General features: G+C 43.1%; 1 protein-coding gene across 1 annotated transcript; it reads left to right on the forward strand.

Moving 5' to 3' along the window:
- The first annotated feature begins 1503 nt into the window (after positions 1-1503).
- Positions 1504-19108, forward strand: LOC139455757 (matrix metalloproteinase-19-like). Its single transcript, XM_071237300.1, has 11 exons — positions 1504-1825; positions 3309-3391; positions 3606-3772; positions 3958-4033; positions 9356-9501; positions 10231-10488; positions 11409-11549; positions 13425-13595; positions 14040-14164; positions 17236-17387; positions 18437-19108. The coding sequence occupies exons 1-11, from the start codon at positions 1706-1708 to the stop codon at positions 18534-18536; spliced, it is 1539 nt and encodes a 512-aa protein (XP_071093401.1). The 5' UTR covers positions 1504-1705; the 3' UTR covers positions 18537-19108.
- Positions 19109-19238: the final 130 nt, after the last annotated feature.

The raw sequence follows: 19238 nt of genomic DNA on the forward strand, positions 1-19238 counted from the left end.
GCTGTGTTGGGTTGTGATGTCAACAGCTATATCTGTACTATCCGCGACAAACAGCTGTGTTGGGTTGAAATGTTAACAGCTGAAGCAGTAGTGTCCGCGACAAACAGGTGTGTGGGGTTGAAATGTTTACGGATAAAACACTAGTGTTCGCGAAAAATAGCTGTGTTGGGTTGAAATGTTAACAGCTGTGTTGGGTTGAAATGTTAACAGCTGAAGCAGTAGTGTCCGCGACAAACAGCTGTGCTGGGTTGAAATGTTAACGGATGAAACAGTAGTGTTCGCAAAAAATAGCTGTGTAAGATTGAAATATTAACAGCTGTGTTGGGTTGAAATGTTAACAGCTGAAGCAGTAGTGTCCGCGACAAACAGCTGTATTGGGTTGAAATGTTAACGGATGAAACAGTAGTGTTCGCGAAAAATAGCTGTGTAGGATTGAAATATTTACAGCTGAAGCAGTAGTGTTCGCGACAAACAGCTGTGTTGGGTTGAAATGTTAACAGCTGAAGCAGTAGTGTCCGCGACAAACAGCTGTGTTGGGTTGAAATGTTAACAGTTGAAGCAGTTGTGTTCGCGACAAACAGCTGTGTTGGGTTGAAATGTTAACAGCTGAAGCAGTAGTGTCGGCGACAAACAGCTGTGTTGGGTTGAAATGTTAACAGCTGAAGCAGAAGTGTCCGCGACAAACAGCTGTGTAGGGTTGAAATGTTAACAGCTAAATCTGTACTATCTGCGACAACGTTGTTGTGTTGTAATGTTTAGAGCCTAATATGTAGTATCCGCGACAAATAACTTTGCAATGTTGTAATGATAACATCAAAATATGTCGTGGCCTCTATTTGACTGTGATAGAACCTGAATTGCTAGGGGCAAAGAAACAGGCGACGGATCAGCACGGGTGGCCGATTCGTCTAAGACGCCGCGATTCACTTGATTGTGGGTTCGAATCCCGTTTCGTCCCGATTATGTTTCTAGGTTTGGCATCACCATACTCGTGCTCGTGGGTTTCACCGAAGTGGTAAACGTCTGAGACCTGCATCAATTCGGGCTTTCGTCTCACATTAAGCTGACACGCGGCGATATAACTGGAATACTGTTAACAGTGGCGTTAAACCCAACTCACTCACTCACTCACAAACCCAACTCACTCACTCACTCACTCACTGATAACAGTAATACACAGTAGTAGCAGTATTAGTAACACTAGTAGTGATGGTAGTAGATGTAGTATTAGTACTTGTAGTGGAGGTAGTAGCGTGAGGAGTATAACCCCTGACTTCCTCGTTCAGCTTTTCTATACTCAGCAATTAAAGTTGAAGGGTCACAGCGTGAGACTTGACTCTGTTTGACGTACATTCAATATATCGGAAGATTGATGGGGGTGTAGACACTACCGTCTCCTACACAGAGACAGGGGGGGAATGTCGGCCGCATTTGCGCGTATCCGGGCACTTTCAGTTATGTATAAGACTGGGGACACGAGTGTCAAGAAGACGCAAAGAGCTTGATGTTAACAATAGTTACGCAGCAGTTATCTCCCTTGGTACACCCGCCAAGGTGTGATAACAGATAGCGAGCCACTCATACAGGTTAATCATTCATTTTGTCTTTGCTGGGATTCATGTAAACTCCACACCTATTTGGAGTTTATGTTTGCAAAGAAGATACAAAAGGAGCACAGTGGTAATTAGATTTCCCTGTTGACATTATGCTGGATTCATGCAGAAGAGCTATGTCTCTGTTCACCCTTGTTCTCTGCATCGTGGTGGCCTCGGCGCTCCCGACCGACCACAGCAGAGATGCCGCTAACAGAGACTTCGATTCAACCGTAAGTATCACATAGAATTATTGCTAGACAACTTTAATAAAAATGGAAGCCAGAGCACATGAGGTACAGGAGCTCACCAGCACAAAACAAATTGACTGTGTGTTTTGATTCCAATGGGGTACATCCGTCACAGAGCTTGAATATTGCTGAGTGCGGCGTTAAACAACAAACAAACAATAGGGTACGCAGACTTTCATTTACCATAAAATGGGTAGGTTTCTCGGCAGGATAAAGCCAACGGATAAAAACGATATCAGTTGGAGTCATATGCGGATTGAGATGCAAATATCAAAGGTCAAGTTGGAACTACTTTCAGTGTTTATAAACAAACATGGCGTCGCCCTTGTCATTCGGCGATCGAGTCAGAATTAACCATCGGGATTCTAGAGAAACTAATGCTATAAATGCTACTATTATCAAAGGAATAGTCCAACATACTCAAATCAGTGTCTACATGTGACAAAGCTAAGCCATTTTACAAGTTTGGCACTTTTGGCGATATCAATTGCGAAACAATTTTGCGAGAGCAATAGCCAAGAGTGATCGGTTTCCATATATCTGTGCTTGTAGACCTCTGCAGCTTGGAATCTTTTCAACAAACTAAAACTGTTGGATTTGGCCGAAATATGTGCGAATTGTTACCTTGATTTGTTTTGTCGTGTGTGTACGTACATCTGACTGCACCTCGTAACGTTATGACAGGACAGGCTGACTGTCAACAACGTCTGACTGTGGCCGTGACATAGACTAGGGTTAGAATAGCTTTCATGTGATAAAGGGCAGTTACTCTATCGTGCACACCGATGGATTGCCGCGAAAGGCCAGTAAAAATAATTTGTGTAGGCAATTGTTGTTTTGCATATATATAATTAAACCTCTGTATAAGAAAAAGGTTTCAGTTGAAACTATATTGGCTACTGTCACTGTCCGACAGACACGTCACTTACTCTCTGACGTAGTATATATTAATGCGCGCATTCCAGGAAAACTTGCAATGTTTGTGAGAGATGGAAAGATACTTTCGAGCACAGATTTGAAGAATGACATTATATGCTAAACAGGTTATCACACTTGTGTGTTTGGGGATGGTAAATATCCTATATAAGGAATAAACACTAATAGTATGTATTTAGCTCACCAAGACTCGCTGAAAACAATGTTTATTCCTAATACAGGATATTTATCATCTCCAAACAAAAACGTAATAAAATTGCATGTGCATCTGCGCCATTTGATTGGTTAACAAAGCATTTTTTTTGGCGTTTGTGTTACCATAAACGTATTAAAAAGACATGGGCAACGCCCACTAACGAACTACACCTTACTGATTGGTTGATAGAGTTTGCCTTATTGGACTAAACGATGTCACTGATTACGCTTTAGGCTATAAACTTGAGAACTATAAACGACAAACATATGAAAGTCAATTCTTAAGTACTCACCATTACGTAATCACTAATGTACATCTTGTTGCATTCTCCAGACATTCATGGAGAAGTTTGGTTACCTGGACAACCTTGCCGGACGTGGTCAACATGACCCACAGACGACTTCAATGGGAATCAGGTAAGTTGTTTGCGGGTCCCATTCCGCCGGGAACGGGGTGGTCGTTGTTAGAAAGATAATAACTGAATGCTACCTTTGTTTCTCTCTTCGACTCACTTTATGTCAGTCTTCAACGAAGATACACAGAAAAAAAGACATCCAAACCTTTACATAATACACACTATACCAAGTTTATGAGTCATCAGGCTACAGATGGACTGTTTATGCTTGTTAGGGAGTTCCAGAGGTTCAACGGTCTGCAAGAGACTGGGCGCCTGGATCCGGCCACTGTTCAAAAGATGCAATCCCCGAGATGCGGTCTACCCGATCTGGTCAGACCGTCAGAGAGAGCAGCGCAGCTCCGGAGTGACCCCGAAACACCACTGGCCTTCTATGCCCCAGGTTGAAATGATGACCTTAGTTATGATGAAAATATTTAACAATATTAATAATGTAAAGATTAATAAATATAAAAATAATGTCAAATTTCCCCAATTGTACAGTTAAATGGAATATGAATTCACAAAAAGCTGAATGGAAGACCTTCGTGTTTATTTCAGCTGGCAATATTTAAAACTGTGTTGCAGGATATAAATGGAGAAAGAACAATATCGATTACAAGATCGTTGGATATACCCGTCAACTGGGAGGTTCAGATCAGAGGTAGGTGTTGTAAAGTAACGTGTAACTGTCAACTGGGAGGTTCAGATCAGAAGTAGGTGTTGTAAAATAACGTGTAACCGTCAGTTGGGAGGTTCAGATCAGAGGTAGGTGTTGTAAAGTAACGTGTAACTGTCAGTTGGGAGGTTCAGATCAGAGGTAGGTGTTGTAAAGTAACGTGTAACCGTCAGTTGGGAGGTTCAGATCAGAAGTAGGTGTTGTAAAGTATCATGTAACCGTCAGTTGGGAGGTTCAGATCAGAGGAAGGTGTTGTAAAGTAACGTGTAACTGTCAACTGGGAGGTTCAGATCAGAGGTAGGTGTTGTAAAGTAACGTGTAACCGTCAGTTGGGAGGTTCAGATCAGAAGTAGGTGTTGTTAAGTAACGTGTAACCGTCAGTTGGGAGGTTCAGATCAGAAGTAGGTGTTGTTAAGTAACGTGTAACCGTCAGTTGGGAGGTTCAGATCAGAAGTAGGTGTTGTAAAGTAACGTGTAACTGTCAACTGGGAGGTTCAGATCAGAAGTAGGTGTTGTTAAGTAACGTGTAACCGTCAGTTGGGAGGTTCAGATCAGAGGTAGGTGTTGTAAAGTAACGTGTAACCGTCAGTTGGGAGGTTCAGATCAGAAGTAGGTGTTGTAAAGTGACGTGTAACTGTCAACTGGGAGGTTCAGATCAGAAGTAGGTGTTGTAAAATAACGTGTAACCGTCAGTTGGGAGGTTCAGATCAGAGGTAGGTGTTGTAAGGCAACGTGTAACCGTCAGTTGGGAGGTTCAGATCAGAGGTAGGTGTTGTAAAGTAACGTGTAACCGTCAGTTGGGAGGTTCAGATCAGAGGTAGGTGTTGTAAGGTAACGTGTAACCGTCAGTTGGGAGGTTCAGATCAGAGGTAGGTGTTGTAAAGTATCATGTAACCGTCAGTTGGGAGGTGCAGATCAGAGGTAGGTGTTGTAAAGTAACGTGTAACCGTCAGTTGGGAGGTTCAGATCAGAAGTAGGTGTTGTAAAGTATCATGTAACCGTCAGTTGGGAGGTTCAGATCAGAGGTAGGTGTTGTAAAGTAACGTGTAACCGTCAGTTGGGAGGTTCAAATCAGAAGTAGGTGTTGTAAAGTAACGTGTAACCGTCAGTTGGGAGGTTCAGATCAGAGGTAGGTGTTGTAAAGTAACGTGTAACCGTCAGTTGGGAGGTGCAGATCAGAAGTAGGTGTTGTAAAGTATCATGTAACCGTCAGTTGGGAGGTTCAGATCAGAGGTAGGTGTTGTAAAGTGACGTGTAACTGTCAACTGGGAGGTTCAGATCAGAGGTAGGTGTTGTAAAGTGACGTGTAACCGTCAGTTGGGAGGTTCAGATCAGAGGAAGGTGTTGTAAAGTAACGTGTAACCGTCAGTTGGGAGGTGCAGATCAGAAGTAGGTGTTGTAAAGTAACGTGTAACCGTCAGTTGGGAGGTTCAGATCAGAGGTAGGTGTTGTAAAGTGACGTGTAACTGTCAACTGGGAGGTTCAGATCAGAAGTAGGTGTTGTAAAGTATCATGTAACCGTCAACTGGGAGGTTCAGATCAGAAGTAGGTGTTGTTAAGTAACGTGTAACCGTCAGTTGGGAGGTTCAGATCAGAGGAAGGTGTTGTAAAGTGACGTGTAACTGTCAACTGGGAGGTTCAGATCAGAAGTAGGTGTTGTAAAATAACGTGTAACCGTCAGTTGGGAGGTTCAGATCAGAGGTAGGTGTTGTAAGGCAACGTGTAACCGTCAGTTGGGAGGTTCAGATCAGAGGAAGGTGTTGTAAAGTAACGTGTAACCGTCAGTTGGGAGGTGCAGATCAGAAGTAGGTGTTGTAAAGTAACGTGTAACTGTCAACTGGGAGGTTCAGATCAGAAGTAGGTGTTGTAAAGTAACGTGTAACCGTCAGTTGGGAGGTGCAGATCAGAGGTAGGTGTTGTAAAGTAACGTGTAACCGTCAGTTGGGAGGTGCAGATCAGAGGTAGGTGTTGTAAGGCAACGTGTAACTGTCAACTGGGAGGTTCAGATCAGAAGTAGGTGTTGTAAAGTGACGTGTAACCGTCAACTGGGAGGTTCAGATCAGAAGTAGGTGTTGTAAAATAACGTGTAACCGTCAGTTGGGAGGTTCAGATCAGAGGTAGGTGTTGTAAGGCAACGTGTAACCGTCAGTTGGGAGGTTCAGATCAGAGGAAGGTGTTGTAAAGTAACGTGTAACCGTCAGTTGGGAGGTGCAGATCAGAAGTAGGTGTTGTAAAGTAACGTGTAACTGTCAACTGGGAGGTTCAGATCAGAAGTAGGTGTTGTAAAGTAACGTGTAACTGTCAACTGGGAGGTTCAGATCAGAAGTAGGTGTTGTAAGGCAACGTGTAACTGTCAACTGGGAGGTTCAGATCAGAAGTAGGTGTTGTAAAGTGACGTGTAACCGTCAACTGGGAGGTGCAGATCAGAAGTAGGTGTTGTAAAGTAACGTGTAACCGTCAGTTGGGAGGTGCAGATCAGAAGTAGGTGTTGTAAAGTGACGTGTAACCGTCAGTTGGGAGGTGCAGATCAGAAGTAGGTGTTGTAAAGTAACGTGTAACCGTCAGTTGGGAGGTGCAGATCAGAAGTAGGTGTTGTAAAATAACGTGTAACCGTCAGTTGGGAGGTTCAGATCAGAGGTAGGTGTTGTAAAGTAACGTGTAACCGTCAGTTGGGAGGTGCAGATCAGAGGTAGGTGTTGTAAAGTATCATGTAACCGTCAGTTGGGAGGTGCAGATCAGAGGTAGGTGTTGTAAAGTAACGTGTAACCGTCAGTTGGGAGGTTCAGATCAGAGGTAGGTGTTGTAAAGTATCATGTAACCGTCAGTTGGGAGGTGCAGATCAGAGGTAGGTGTTGTAAAGTAACGTGTAACCGTCAACTGGGAGGTGCAGATCAGAGGTAGGTGTTGTAAGGCAACGTGTAACCGTCAGTTGGGAGGTTCAGATCAGAGGTAGGTGTTGTAAAGTATCATGTAACCGTCATTTGGGAGGTGCAGATCAGAGGTAGGTGTTGTAAAATAACGTGTAACCGTCAGTTGGGAGGTTCAGATCAGAGGTAGGTGTTGTAAAGTAACGTGTAACTGTCAGTTGGGAGGTTCAGATCAGAGGTAGGTGTTGTAAAGTAACGTGTAACCGTCAGTTGGGAGGTTCAGATCAGAAGTAGGTGTTGTAAAGTATCATGTAACCGTCAGTTGGGAGGTTCAGATCAGAGGTAGGTGTTGTAAAGTAACGTGTAACCGTCAGTTGGGAGGTTCAGATCAGAAGTAGGTGTTGTAAAGTAACGTGTAACCGTCAGTTGGGAGGTGCAGATCAGAAGTAGGTGTTGTAAAGTATCATGTAACCGTCAGTTGGGAGGTTCAGATCAGAGGTAGGTGTTGTAAAGTGACGTGTAACTGTCAACTGGGAGGTTCAGATCAGAGGTAGGTGTTGTAAAGTATCATGTTATCGTCAGTTGGGAGGTTCAGATCAGAAGTAGGTGTTGTAAAGTATCATGTAATCGTCAGTTGGGAAGTTCAGATCAGAGGTAGGTGTTGTAAAGTAACGTGTAACCGTCAGTTGGGAAGTTCAGATGAGATGCAGATGGGAAACAGTAGAATACAGCTGTTAGATCAGATGCAAGCGTGGTGCTGTAACATATACCCGTCATTAGCGAGGGTGTAAATTTACAATCAAAACCGTGAAGTGTGTTCCACTCTATAAAGTCAAGTCGAATCCATTTATTGTTTTTCTTTAAAAAATTATATATAATAAAATTATCTGAATTATAATTACAATACTCACGTAATGTTTATTGTAGCTGTCACGTTTTGTAATTGCTTCAAATATTCAGATGCTTATATGATGGACAATTACGCTCTTTAGAAAAATGAAAAATGAAAACTATATCATGAAAGCTGAACTGAAGAAGATCTAATCAATTCGATAATGTCGGACAGGGTTGTCCCCCACAATTGCTAAAAGCGGCATTAACCAATACTCACTCACTCCCTGATGTGTGAAGCCCATTTCTGTTGTTTCCCTCCGTGATATTACTGGAATATTGCTACAAGCGGCGTAAAACCATACTCACTCACTCCCAAATATGTGAAACCCGTTTCTGTTGTTTCCCTCCGTGATATTGCTGGAATATTGTTAAAAGTGGCGTAAAACCATACTCACTCACTCCCCAGTGTGTGAAATCCATTTCTATTGTTTCCCTCCGTGATATTGCTGGAATATTGTTAAAAGCGGCGTAAAACCATACTCACTCACTCCTCAATGTGTGAAACCCATGTTTGTTGTTTCCCTCCGTGATATTGCTGGAATATTGCTAAAAGTGGCTTAAAACCATACTCACTCACTCCCCAATGTGTGAAACCCATTTCTATTGTTTCCCTCCGTGATATTGCTGGAATATTGCCCAAAGCGGCGTAAAACCATACTCACTCACTCCTCAATGTGTGAAACCCATGTTTGTTGTTTCCCTCCGTGATATTGCTGGAATATTGTAAAAAGCGGCGTAAAACCAAACTCACTCACTCCTCAATGTGTGAAACCCATGTTTGTTGTTTCCCTCCGTGATATTGCTGGAATATTGTTAAAAGCGGCGTAAAACCAATCTCACTCACTCCTCAATGTGTGAAACCCATGTTTGTTGTTTCCCTCCGTGATATTGCTGGAATATTGTTAAAAGCGGCGTAAAACCATACTCACTCACTCCTCAATGTGTGAAACCCATGTTTGTTGTTTCCCTCCGTGATATTGCTGGAATATTGCTAAAAGCGCGGCATAAACCCATATTCACTCACTCCCCAAAGTGAGAAGTCCATTTCTGTTATTTCCCTATGTGATATGGTCAATCATGCTTGATTGAAAGGTTGAGTATTTCAAAAACATTCTCAGTTGCCACGCGCATGTCGCCTAAGTTAAGAACACGTTGTTATACAAACGCCAAACAGGGTTTTATTATCGTACTGGGGTACTTGGGCTTTGGCGGTTTTCTAACATAATCTGATTCAACCTCATTCTTAGTATGCTAAACAGAACTGAAACAAAAATACCCAATACTGCCAATGGAAGTCTATATTAGTTTGCAAATCTAGATTATTTCATCTTCAAAATAAATCAGAATAAGACTCTGTGATCCTTTTAATTATATTTTTTTCTGTTCTTCTGTGGAATATTTTCCTTTCAGAGACTAGATGTTAGTCTACTAATTCCGATAAAAACCAAAACATCCAGAGAGCTATGAACGGACGAAATACGTGGATGACACATTTAATGGGCGACTAGATACTTTTTTACAATGTACTGTTTTCCTTACGACCCAGACGAGCACTGAGACAGGCGTTCTCCAAGTGGTCTGGTGTGACGCCCCTCACGTTCAGGGAGGTGACGAGCGGCACGGCCGACATCGAGATCAACTTCGTCAGGGGACAGCACGGGGATGGTCCTGGCAATACATTCGATGGGAGGGGTGAGTGTCCCTGCACCAAACATATCACTTGACCACGAAAATGTCGCTTTTACAAAATGTACAAGGTTGTAAATAAAGACATGCGTTTATGTAAATGTATGTTTTTGTTTGCACATCTCACCATGACACTCATTTACGATTATTGATGTCATATTGACAACAATTGTTTTTATTGTAAAGACGTGATTTACAAGCATTTAAAAGTAACTACAGATAAACTTTTCTTGCAGTATATTGTACACCACAGATATTTAACACGAATCGTTGATATTTACCGCCAATGTTCAAATCAAGCATTTGATGATCGTTTTATATTTCTACCACCCTTCAGGGGCGGTCGGGTAGCCTTGTGGTTAAAGCGTTCGCTCGTCACGCCGAAGACCCGGGTTCGATTCCCGACATGGGTACAATGTGTGAAGCCCATTTCTGGTGTCCACCGCTAGATATTGCTGGAATATTGCTAAAAGCAGTCACTCACTCTACCGCCCTTCAAGCAGATTAAGCATACGGAGAGTGGAGCGCTATTAAAGATTACCTGCTGTTGTTGTTATTATTATTATCATTATTATTATTACAGCTACGATTCGATATATGCATTAGGTTCAAATAATAATGGTAGCTTTCAGGTTCCTGACTGATGTCCGTGATTTAACGAGCGCTTCACACTGGACCTGATTTCACGCTAGATAAAATGACATTCAAACCATGGCTGTGTTCTCATCTTCCCAGGTGGCACGCTTGCACACGCGTTCTTCCCTGGGACTCAACCAATCAGCGGCGACACCCACTTCGATGAGGACGAGCAGTGGACGATGCGAGGAGAAACGGGCTCGAACCTGGAAATAGTCGCCGCCCACGAGTTCGGCCACGCCCTTGGGCTGGGTCACTCCAACGTGCCTACGGCACTGATGGCCCCTTACTATCAGGGGTACGACCCTAACTACCAGCTCCACGTGGACGACAAGCGGGGGATACAGACACTGTATGGTGGGTACCACTGCCCATAAATTTCCAAAATAAAAACAAAATGTTTCAGACCTCCTTGAACATTGTGTCAGTTTGATGAGAGGGGGAGCCTGAAATGATATAGGTATTATGCGTTTATAAGATCGTTGAAACCACGAACACAGATGCTGCTAAGAAACATGGAGACATAACCAGAAGATCTGGGATTCGAACTCACGATTTGACTTGCCAATTGCGAGCGCCTTAGACGACTGGGGCACCCGTGCTCCAATATAAAGTGAACTCCAAAGGATTTAACAAATCAGTTTGCTCTCTCTGACAATTGGTTTATTGAATTCGGTAACATTTAATACCATCTAGGGAGTTAACGTTGGGCTCGTGATTATTCGTTATATCCTGTTTAGTTCTTAAGGGTAGAGGTAGTAGCCCTGTCGTCCAAGGCGTCGAAAATCTCAATGCAGAGTTGCGTCCCTTAGGCGTGTCAAGATCCAATTATCGTGCGTTCGAATCACAAATTGTACCTTATAATGATTATGGGTTTATCTGTGCTCACAGGTTTCTTTTCTTTGATATTGTCTACTTAGTGATTATCCTGTATTTGACTATTATCTTGCTCATAGCGATAATCCTGTACTTAGCTATTATCGTGTACTTAGTGATTATCGTGTACTTAATTATTATCGTGCACTTAGCGATAATCCTGTACTTAGATATTATTGTCTTCTTAGTGATTATCGTGCACTCAGCGATTATCTTCTACTGGACTATTATCGTGTACTTAGAAATTATCCCGTCCTTAACTATTATCGTGTACTTAGCGATTATCGAGTGCTTATCTATTATTCTCTTCTTTGAGATTTATCGTGTACTTAGCGATTATCGTCATCGCACTGCAAGACATTGCTGGTTGGAGTGTTTTCACATTTTACTCACACACACAGGTTCAGGTGGGGGACGTTCAGGCGGGAGAAGAACCCGGCCGACCCGACCGCCAGTGACTGCCAGACCACGACCACGACCACGTGCAACCCCAGCACCCAGGGGAAGACACTGTGACGTCAAGTTTGATGACATCATCGTTGGTGAGTCACCGTCTACAGCCAGACATCGTGTGTGTGTGTTTGGGGGGGGGGGGTATTCTGGGCCCACTTGCGCAAAGCGACCTCAGTGTTACAACAGTCGCAAGCCAGTTTTAATGTATATAAGTTGCGATCTTCTTTGTGCTTATATATCTTTGTGCAAGGGGACAAATAACAGCAATGTTGTACAAGTGTGAGGTACGTCATGTTGAAATACCTCGGAATTTTGCAACATGAATTCATTAATTTTCAGCCGAGTAACATCTCGAATATTTCCCATTTGCAATCAATTCCTTGTGAGAAATGTATGCATTGTTTATATGTGAATAGGGTAACGTTCAGTTGTTTTGTTCATATAAACAGCCGGGCAAAAGAAAGTATACACCCATGCTTGATAATGGCGAAAAATAAAACAAACAAGAAATGGTTATTCGATGGTGATGTATTTGATACAAGTATCATAGTTGTATTATGGACATTAAGTTTGCAGTGTTTCGGCGACTATTCAGCCTCGTAACGTTTCGATAACGTTTTGGGCTTTCTTTTTAAATCCACTTCTTAAGTGTATATGATTTTCCCCTCAAGTTATATAACAAAATGTGAGTACGAAGATATATAAAGTGGTGTTTTAAAAGTCTTGAATCAAACCTACTTGGACTGTCAATCTGCTAGATCTCAGTCTCCCAAAAGCTGGGCCACACTCTCCTTTGTAGGTGTGAGTGAGTATGGTTTTATGTCGCTTTTAGCAATCGTCCAGCAATATCACGTCTTGGGACACCAGAAATGGGCTTCACACATTGTTTCCATGTGGGGAATCGAACCCGGGTCTTTGGCGTGACGAGCAAACGCTTTAACCACACCCTCGTTATTTGATTTTTGTTTCACCTAATGTCTATACACAAGTTCGCAGGGACTTCCGTGACAATGCGGACTCATTCGACATACTTTTTGTCCAATAACTATGTTCAATAAGTGCTCCGAAATACTATTGTTTTTACCATCCCTATGCTGAGCATGTATACAAAAGGCAAAGACTACCCCACTGCCCCTCACTTCTTAGTAAGGTAGGGTGCACGGGGGGGCCAGCCGTCTAAAGCGCCGCCATTCGCTGCGCAGAATTCGCCCCGATTATGTTTCTAGGTTTGTCATCACCATACCGTGCTCGTGGGTTTCACCGAAGTGGTAAACATCCTGCATCACTTCGGGCTTTCCTCCCACATTAAGCTGACAGGCCGCGATATAACTGGAATACTGTTAAAAGAGGCGTAAACCCCAACTCACTCACTCACTCTTTGAGCTTAAGTTGCGTTTTTTAACTTGAATAGGGCATAATCGAATGTAAAGTTGAACTTGCGATTGAATGTAATATGAATGATAATGGTCTTAGTTGATTCTTGGATCATGGGCCAACTTAAGTAGAACGTGCTTGGATCATGTTTTTTTTTAGTAGAACCTACGGAGATCATGGGCTTACTTCATTTAGAACTTACTGTGATCATGGGTCTTACTTGATTAGAACTTATTTGGATCGTGGGCTTACTTCATTTAGAACATACTGGAGTCATGGGTCTTACTTGATAAGAATTTACTTGCATAATGGGCTTTCTTCATTTAGAACCTTATAAATTTTCGGATCATGGGATTACTTGCTTCAAACTTTCTTGGATCATGAAACACAAAGACACGATCTTCACAGGGGTGTCGTTTAACTGAATGGTGTTTATATTAACGATGTTTACAGAGCATAGTATGAGCATGTCTAACTCAGAAACTCTCCATGGTGGATATTCATCATAAAATGACTTGGCCCTAACGTGCTAAGACTGTAAATTGACCGGAGACAAGACCTCCTTTATGTGACTGAACCTCTTTCCCCAGCTCACGATGGGAAAACATATGCCTTCCGCGGCAGCAAGATCTACAGACTGACCAATCGTGGGGTGAGCAGAGGGTTCCCCAGGCCGCGCAACAGGGTGTTCCGGGGAGCTCCATCCTCCCCTGGGGCTGTGGTGTACGACAGGAGGCTCAGGAAGACATTCTTCTTTAAAGGTACAGAAGCTATCTACAATTTGATCAGTGGGTACGGGTTGCGTCCTTTTGTTGCCAGGGTACACATCCCTTGGGGTTCGAATCCCAGATAGGCAAGATTATGATCCTTCGTCCGTCCATCGACAGTAAAATGTTTACACTTGGAGACAGGAGAGGCCAAGTTGTGTGAGGGCGAGGGGAGTGAAATAGACCTTTACGTCTTTTTCAAGTTTAATGCACTTCTACTGCACTTATACTGACTCCGAGCCGATCAGTTTTATTCCCTTAATGCCAAGTACCAGGAAGCATAAGGCGTACCATCTTTTAACGTCTTTTAGAATGACGCGACCTGGCATCTTACAATCTTACGGTGTCGAGAAGACGCTACACCCACAAGACCACTGACATAGCATCCTAACTGATGGAGTAAATCCTAACATATTGTAGCTACTTTTTACTCTTCAGGAGGCAGATACTGGAGGTTCACCGCCTATCGCAAAGATCAGGGATTCCCAAAGAGATTACCGTCCGCATTCAGAAACCCTAAAGCTGCCCTCCAGTGGAGAGATGGTAGGATCTACCTATTTAAGGTAAGGCAGTACTGATCCGTACTTACTAACACCTGAATTTGGTTGGGATATTTTGTTCAGTCTTACATAAGCAGCAACCACATTAACATGATAATAATAAGCCATACATATGTCAATGTGAGTAGAAGTTTGAAAGCGATATTATACTTACATCCTTGATTATGCAAGGGATTATTCTTAATTTTATTATGACAAATACATTGGACATTTCGCCATCATGTCTTCGTTTCTGAAGTGACGCCAGAATATCTATTTCTTCCATCACTAACGCTCCACGTAATTGTTCTCGTTCGTGAGTAATTTGATTGGTCTATTAGTTTGAGCATCTTGTCATCTTTAGAATAGGCCTCAAAACGAAGCTATGGTAGCGAAAAGGTCAAGCGTACACTGTCAAACATGTGTTTAGAATTTAAACACAGACGAGACATGTTTAGGTCTAAACATGATGAGTAATGTGTTTAAACGGAATACACATTTGGTGTGTTCTATCTAAACGCATTTAGGTCTAAACACATGAAAGCTATCGTCTCACAGCCTAAACACCACCTAAACACAGAATTTAAACACGTTATGACATGGATTTTAAGCATGTTCCGAATTTATACACATTTAAACATGTATCGAATTTACACCTGTTTCAATAAAGTGCACACCACCAGGCAATAAGTCAAATATGGCAAAGATGTATCATACATATTGAAATTAGATGTGCAAATCAGATTCACAGGCACTTGCATAACACATATACCACTAGGACTTACAATGAACTTCGTACAATGTCAACATAAATGTGTACTACATAACCAAACTCGGTAAATGATGACCAGGAAAATTTATGACAACAGTCTTCGTAGCACAGGTGGTAGCTTGAAGGACTACGAATCAAGAGGTTGCAGTTTCGTATTAATAATCCGTGTCCAGAAATGCATTGTTGTATGACTAGTAGTATTCTCTCACACGGGAAGCCGACAATGAAGATACATCTGATTACTTCGATAGACCCTTAACTTTTGTTAGTTACCACCCCCACCCCTAAAATAATCCATTTTTCTCCTAAAATAGCCTTTATCCCCCAGTCCACCATCCCCCATATACACACTCACTTCTGTATTAAATGCTAATAAAAACATAGAAAGCGCCCCTTTTATAATTACCTACAATGAATTCCAATGGGGTAATGAAACCCAAAACACATTTCGCAGTCAAACACAATCCTATATATGTTAAGACCTAAACATGTAAAAATATGGGACATGGAACATGTTTAAGTTTGTGTTTAGGATTTAAACACATATTTTACAGTGTATTCATCTTAATGTAATAGAGCTTAAATACGATGGAAAATCAAGCTAGCGGTTAAAGCGTTCGATCGGCACGCCCAAATTTCAGGTTCGATTCCCCACAAGTACCATGTGTAATTACACAGTCTGTGAACTTGTGTTTGTTGTTTAACGCCGCACTCCAGCTATATGACGGCGGTCTGCAAATAATCGAGTCTGGACCAGACAATTCAGTGATCGACATCATGAGCATCGATCCACGCAATTGGGATACGATGACATGCATCAACCAAGTCAGCGAGCCTGACCACCCGATCCCGTTAGTCGCCTCTTACGACAAGCACAGTCGCCTTTTACGGCAAGCATGGGTTGCTGAAGACCTATTTTACCCAGGCTCCTGTCTGCGAACTTTTCATTGTTGTGGCGGTTGGGTGGCATTGTAGTAACAGTGTTAGTTCGTCACGCCTAAGTTCAGGGTTCGATTCCACACATGGGTACAATGTCTGGAGGTCATTTCTGATGTCCTCCGTCGTGATTTCGCTGGAATATTGCTAAAAGCGCGGTAAACCCATACACACCTACTATTATTGTTATGCTGAAATAACGTAAGACACCGGTGTGCACACTGCGTAAATTCGCGTCGTGGATGTACACAGTATGCTAAACGGGGTTTACAGATACCTCTATATTAACAGTAGCGGGTGACCTCGCCCAGATGGACACTATCATGCTAAATGTCGTTCATTTCCCAAGGAACGTCAGTATGCCGCGTGATTACATGTCGGTCGAGGGAGACATACTGTAGGGGAAGCCCTTAATGTCAAGAAATAACGTCAATTAGAGACGGTATCATCATGCGCTTCGGGCTATAAATTTACAGGCTTTGAGGTCAGGTGAAATTGGGTTTAACGTCGCGTCTAAGATTATTGCACTTACATAGCGACGTGCATGCACGTGTGTGTGTGTTGCTGCTTGTACTAGTCCGGACTAATGCCAATTTATAGTGCTAGCTCACTGATGCCATGCCGCAGTTTAACATGAATACCCCACTCAGACACAGTATACAGACTCCGAGCCGACCAGTCCTTGTTTTAGCCCCTTTATGCCGAGCGTCAGACAGGGTAACAACAAGTACCATCGTTAAACGTCTTTTGGTATGACGCGGCCGGGGATCGAACCCCGGAGCTTCCGCTCTACGGGCAGACACTCTACCACTAGACCACGGAGGCGGTCATACAGGCTTTGAAGCCAGACAGATCATTATATGTCGGGTCAGCGAAATAAAGCGTCCATTCGTAGTTACTTACCAAAAAGAAATCACACAGCTCCACAGTCGAGTAGGCCAATATGCATCGGGAATTCAAACCGAGCCACCTCAAGCTGTAATCCCCGTCATCAGCAGCTCATCTGGACTTAGTGTGACTCAAACGCACACCTAAAATTCATAGAACGTTTATGCTAATCGATTTTCATAATTGGATCTGTATTTCTTTCAAATTCTAGCTTTACTGGGTGCACCTTCTATTTGAAATGAATGCCATTGCCGTAGGCGCCATTTTATGATTTTTGCAAAACCAAGGGACGTAACTGCCAACTCTCCACGTTTGGTTTAATTCGCTTTACATAATTTAAGTTTCGTGTTAAAATGGATGTTTTTGTTATGATTTATATATCTGTCTATATAAGGGCAAATTTGCTCACGTGAGGCACTGTCTTCATCAGCTGATGGACGTCAACAAATACAATTTTAATCCTTTAATAAACGCCAACAAAATTGACTGACTGTTGCAGAGCTCGACGTACACGGCGTGGACGGAGACCCTGACAAGAGCGTCCTCTGGCTACCCCCGGGCTACCACACAGTTCTGGAGGGGACTCCGACCAGACATTGAAGCAGCCTTCCAGTACACTGACGGAGAGACATACTTCTTCAAGGGCAACGTGTAAGTATGGTCATAAAACACTCTTGCAACTCATGTGTGAGGATGTCTTGGTATATCCATGGCAATCCAGGTATCGCGATCCACAGATCCCTGTGATTATCGTAAGAACCGAAAAGTATGTGGATCGAGTTGCAAATAGGTGTTTTATTGTTTGTTTGTTGTTTAAAGCCGCACTCAGCAATATTCCAGCTATATTACGGCGGCCTGTAAAAAATCGAGTCTGGACCAGACAATCCAGTAACTGACATTATGAGCATCGATCCATGCAATTGGGATGCATGACATGCATCAGCCCAGTCAACGAGCCTGACCAGCCGATCCCTTTAGTCGCCTCTTAACTTGGTGTGAACAGCCGTAACCAACCGGACACAATTAAGCTATCTCTTAAGACAACTGGTAGATATGTTGACCTGTTTGCCCCCGAATCCCAAAGACAGGTGGGAGTTACGGTGGATATTCTTCTTTGTCATCACCATTGGTAATGGTATGGGAGGCATTGGGGAGATCTGTTATTCCTACCGATCTTGGAGAACGGGAGTCAAGAACGGGATACGTATCTGCCCTTTTGCTGGGGACCTATTCTGGCCTGGAATCATCACGGGTACAAGCATTGGGGTACTGGGGACCTATTTAGCCTTTCAGTCTGAAAGAGGGAGACATGTGGTACTGGGATCTATGCTGTCTCGAACACCCATGGGGTGACAAACATGGGGTATTGGAATCACGGCTGCCACGGAAACCAACGGGATGACAAACATGGGGTAATGGGATCTATGCTGCCCCGAAAACCCATGGGGTGACAATCATAGGGCAATGGGATCTATGCTGCCCCGAAAAACAACGGGGTGACAAACATGGGGTATTGGAATCAAGGCTGCCACGGAAACCCACGGGATGACAAACATGGGATACTGAGATCTAGGCTGCCCCGGAAAATCACAGGATGACAAACACAAGGAACATGGGTAGCCGAGTCATAAACTTGAATAAGGCACCCTCACTGTTTCTATGCTGGATGCGTAATCGAAGACTCCCATTCTCTGTTTTAGATACTGGAAGTTCGACAGCTACTACGGGCGAGTGGAGGCGGGTTACCCCAAGGCAACATCCCAGGCCTGGCTGGGCTGCACCCCGAGGATACCCAAGTAGCTGGGTCCTTCTTGTCGCCATACTGACGCGTAGATGTAGCTAGCCTTGTGATCTACAGTTTATCCTCCATCCTGGAAGCTGCTCTTCACCAAACATTTTGCAAAACATAGGCCACTATTCAAGTTGGGAACATACTGACCGACACCATGAATGTTTCATACATTGCAAACTACTATCTGGACCGTGACCTTCTTTTACCTATATGTTTACCAGTGGATGCTTAAAACAATAGATCGTCTCAAAGCGAACACTTCCGAAAACTGCAGGAGATAACCGAATAAAATATGACTTCACTTTTCTTCACTTAACACTTGTAATAATAATTGGGACTGGAAAGAGCACCGTGAGGTTATTCCCTGATATATGAAAGGTCAGTTCGGTTCAGAAATAGCAAAAAGAGAGAGGAAACCGAGTTAGAATCAAAAGAACCTTTATGTTGAAGTGAGACCATAGAAAATGCAGCTATAGTATGCTACTATCAAATGCATGACATATTCTCACGTAGCTGTACCACAACCCTCGCAAATTCGTGTGATCGCACGATCAACATTATTCGGGGGCCAAAATAAAGTTTCTTATGCCCAATACAAACAAAACATGCATCTGCGTGTTTCATCCCAAAACCTGCTAACCAGTGATCTACACCAGCCATGTCGCAACTGTTCCAATCTCATGAAAATCAGATGTGCTCGCTACCGCCAC

This window comes from Haliotis cracherodii, unplaced genomic scaffold (assembly GCF_022045235.1).
Source record: "Haliotis cracherodii isolate W230 unplaced genomic scaffold, xgHalCrac1.p SCAF_11, whole genome shotgun sequence".
In the NCBI taxonomy this organism is placed as follows: Eukaryota; Metazoa; Mollusca; class Gastropoda; order Lepetellida; family Haliotidae; genus Haliotis; species Haliotis cracherodii.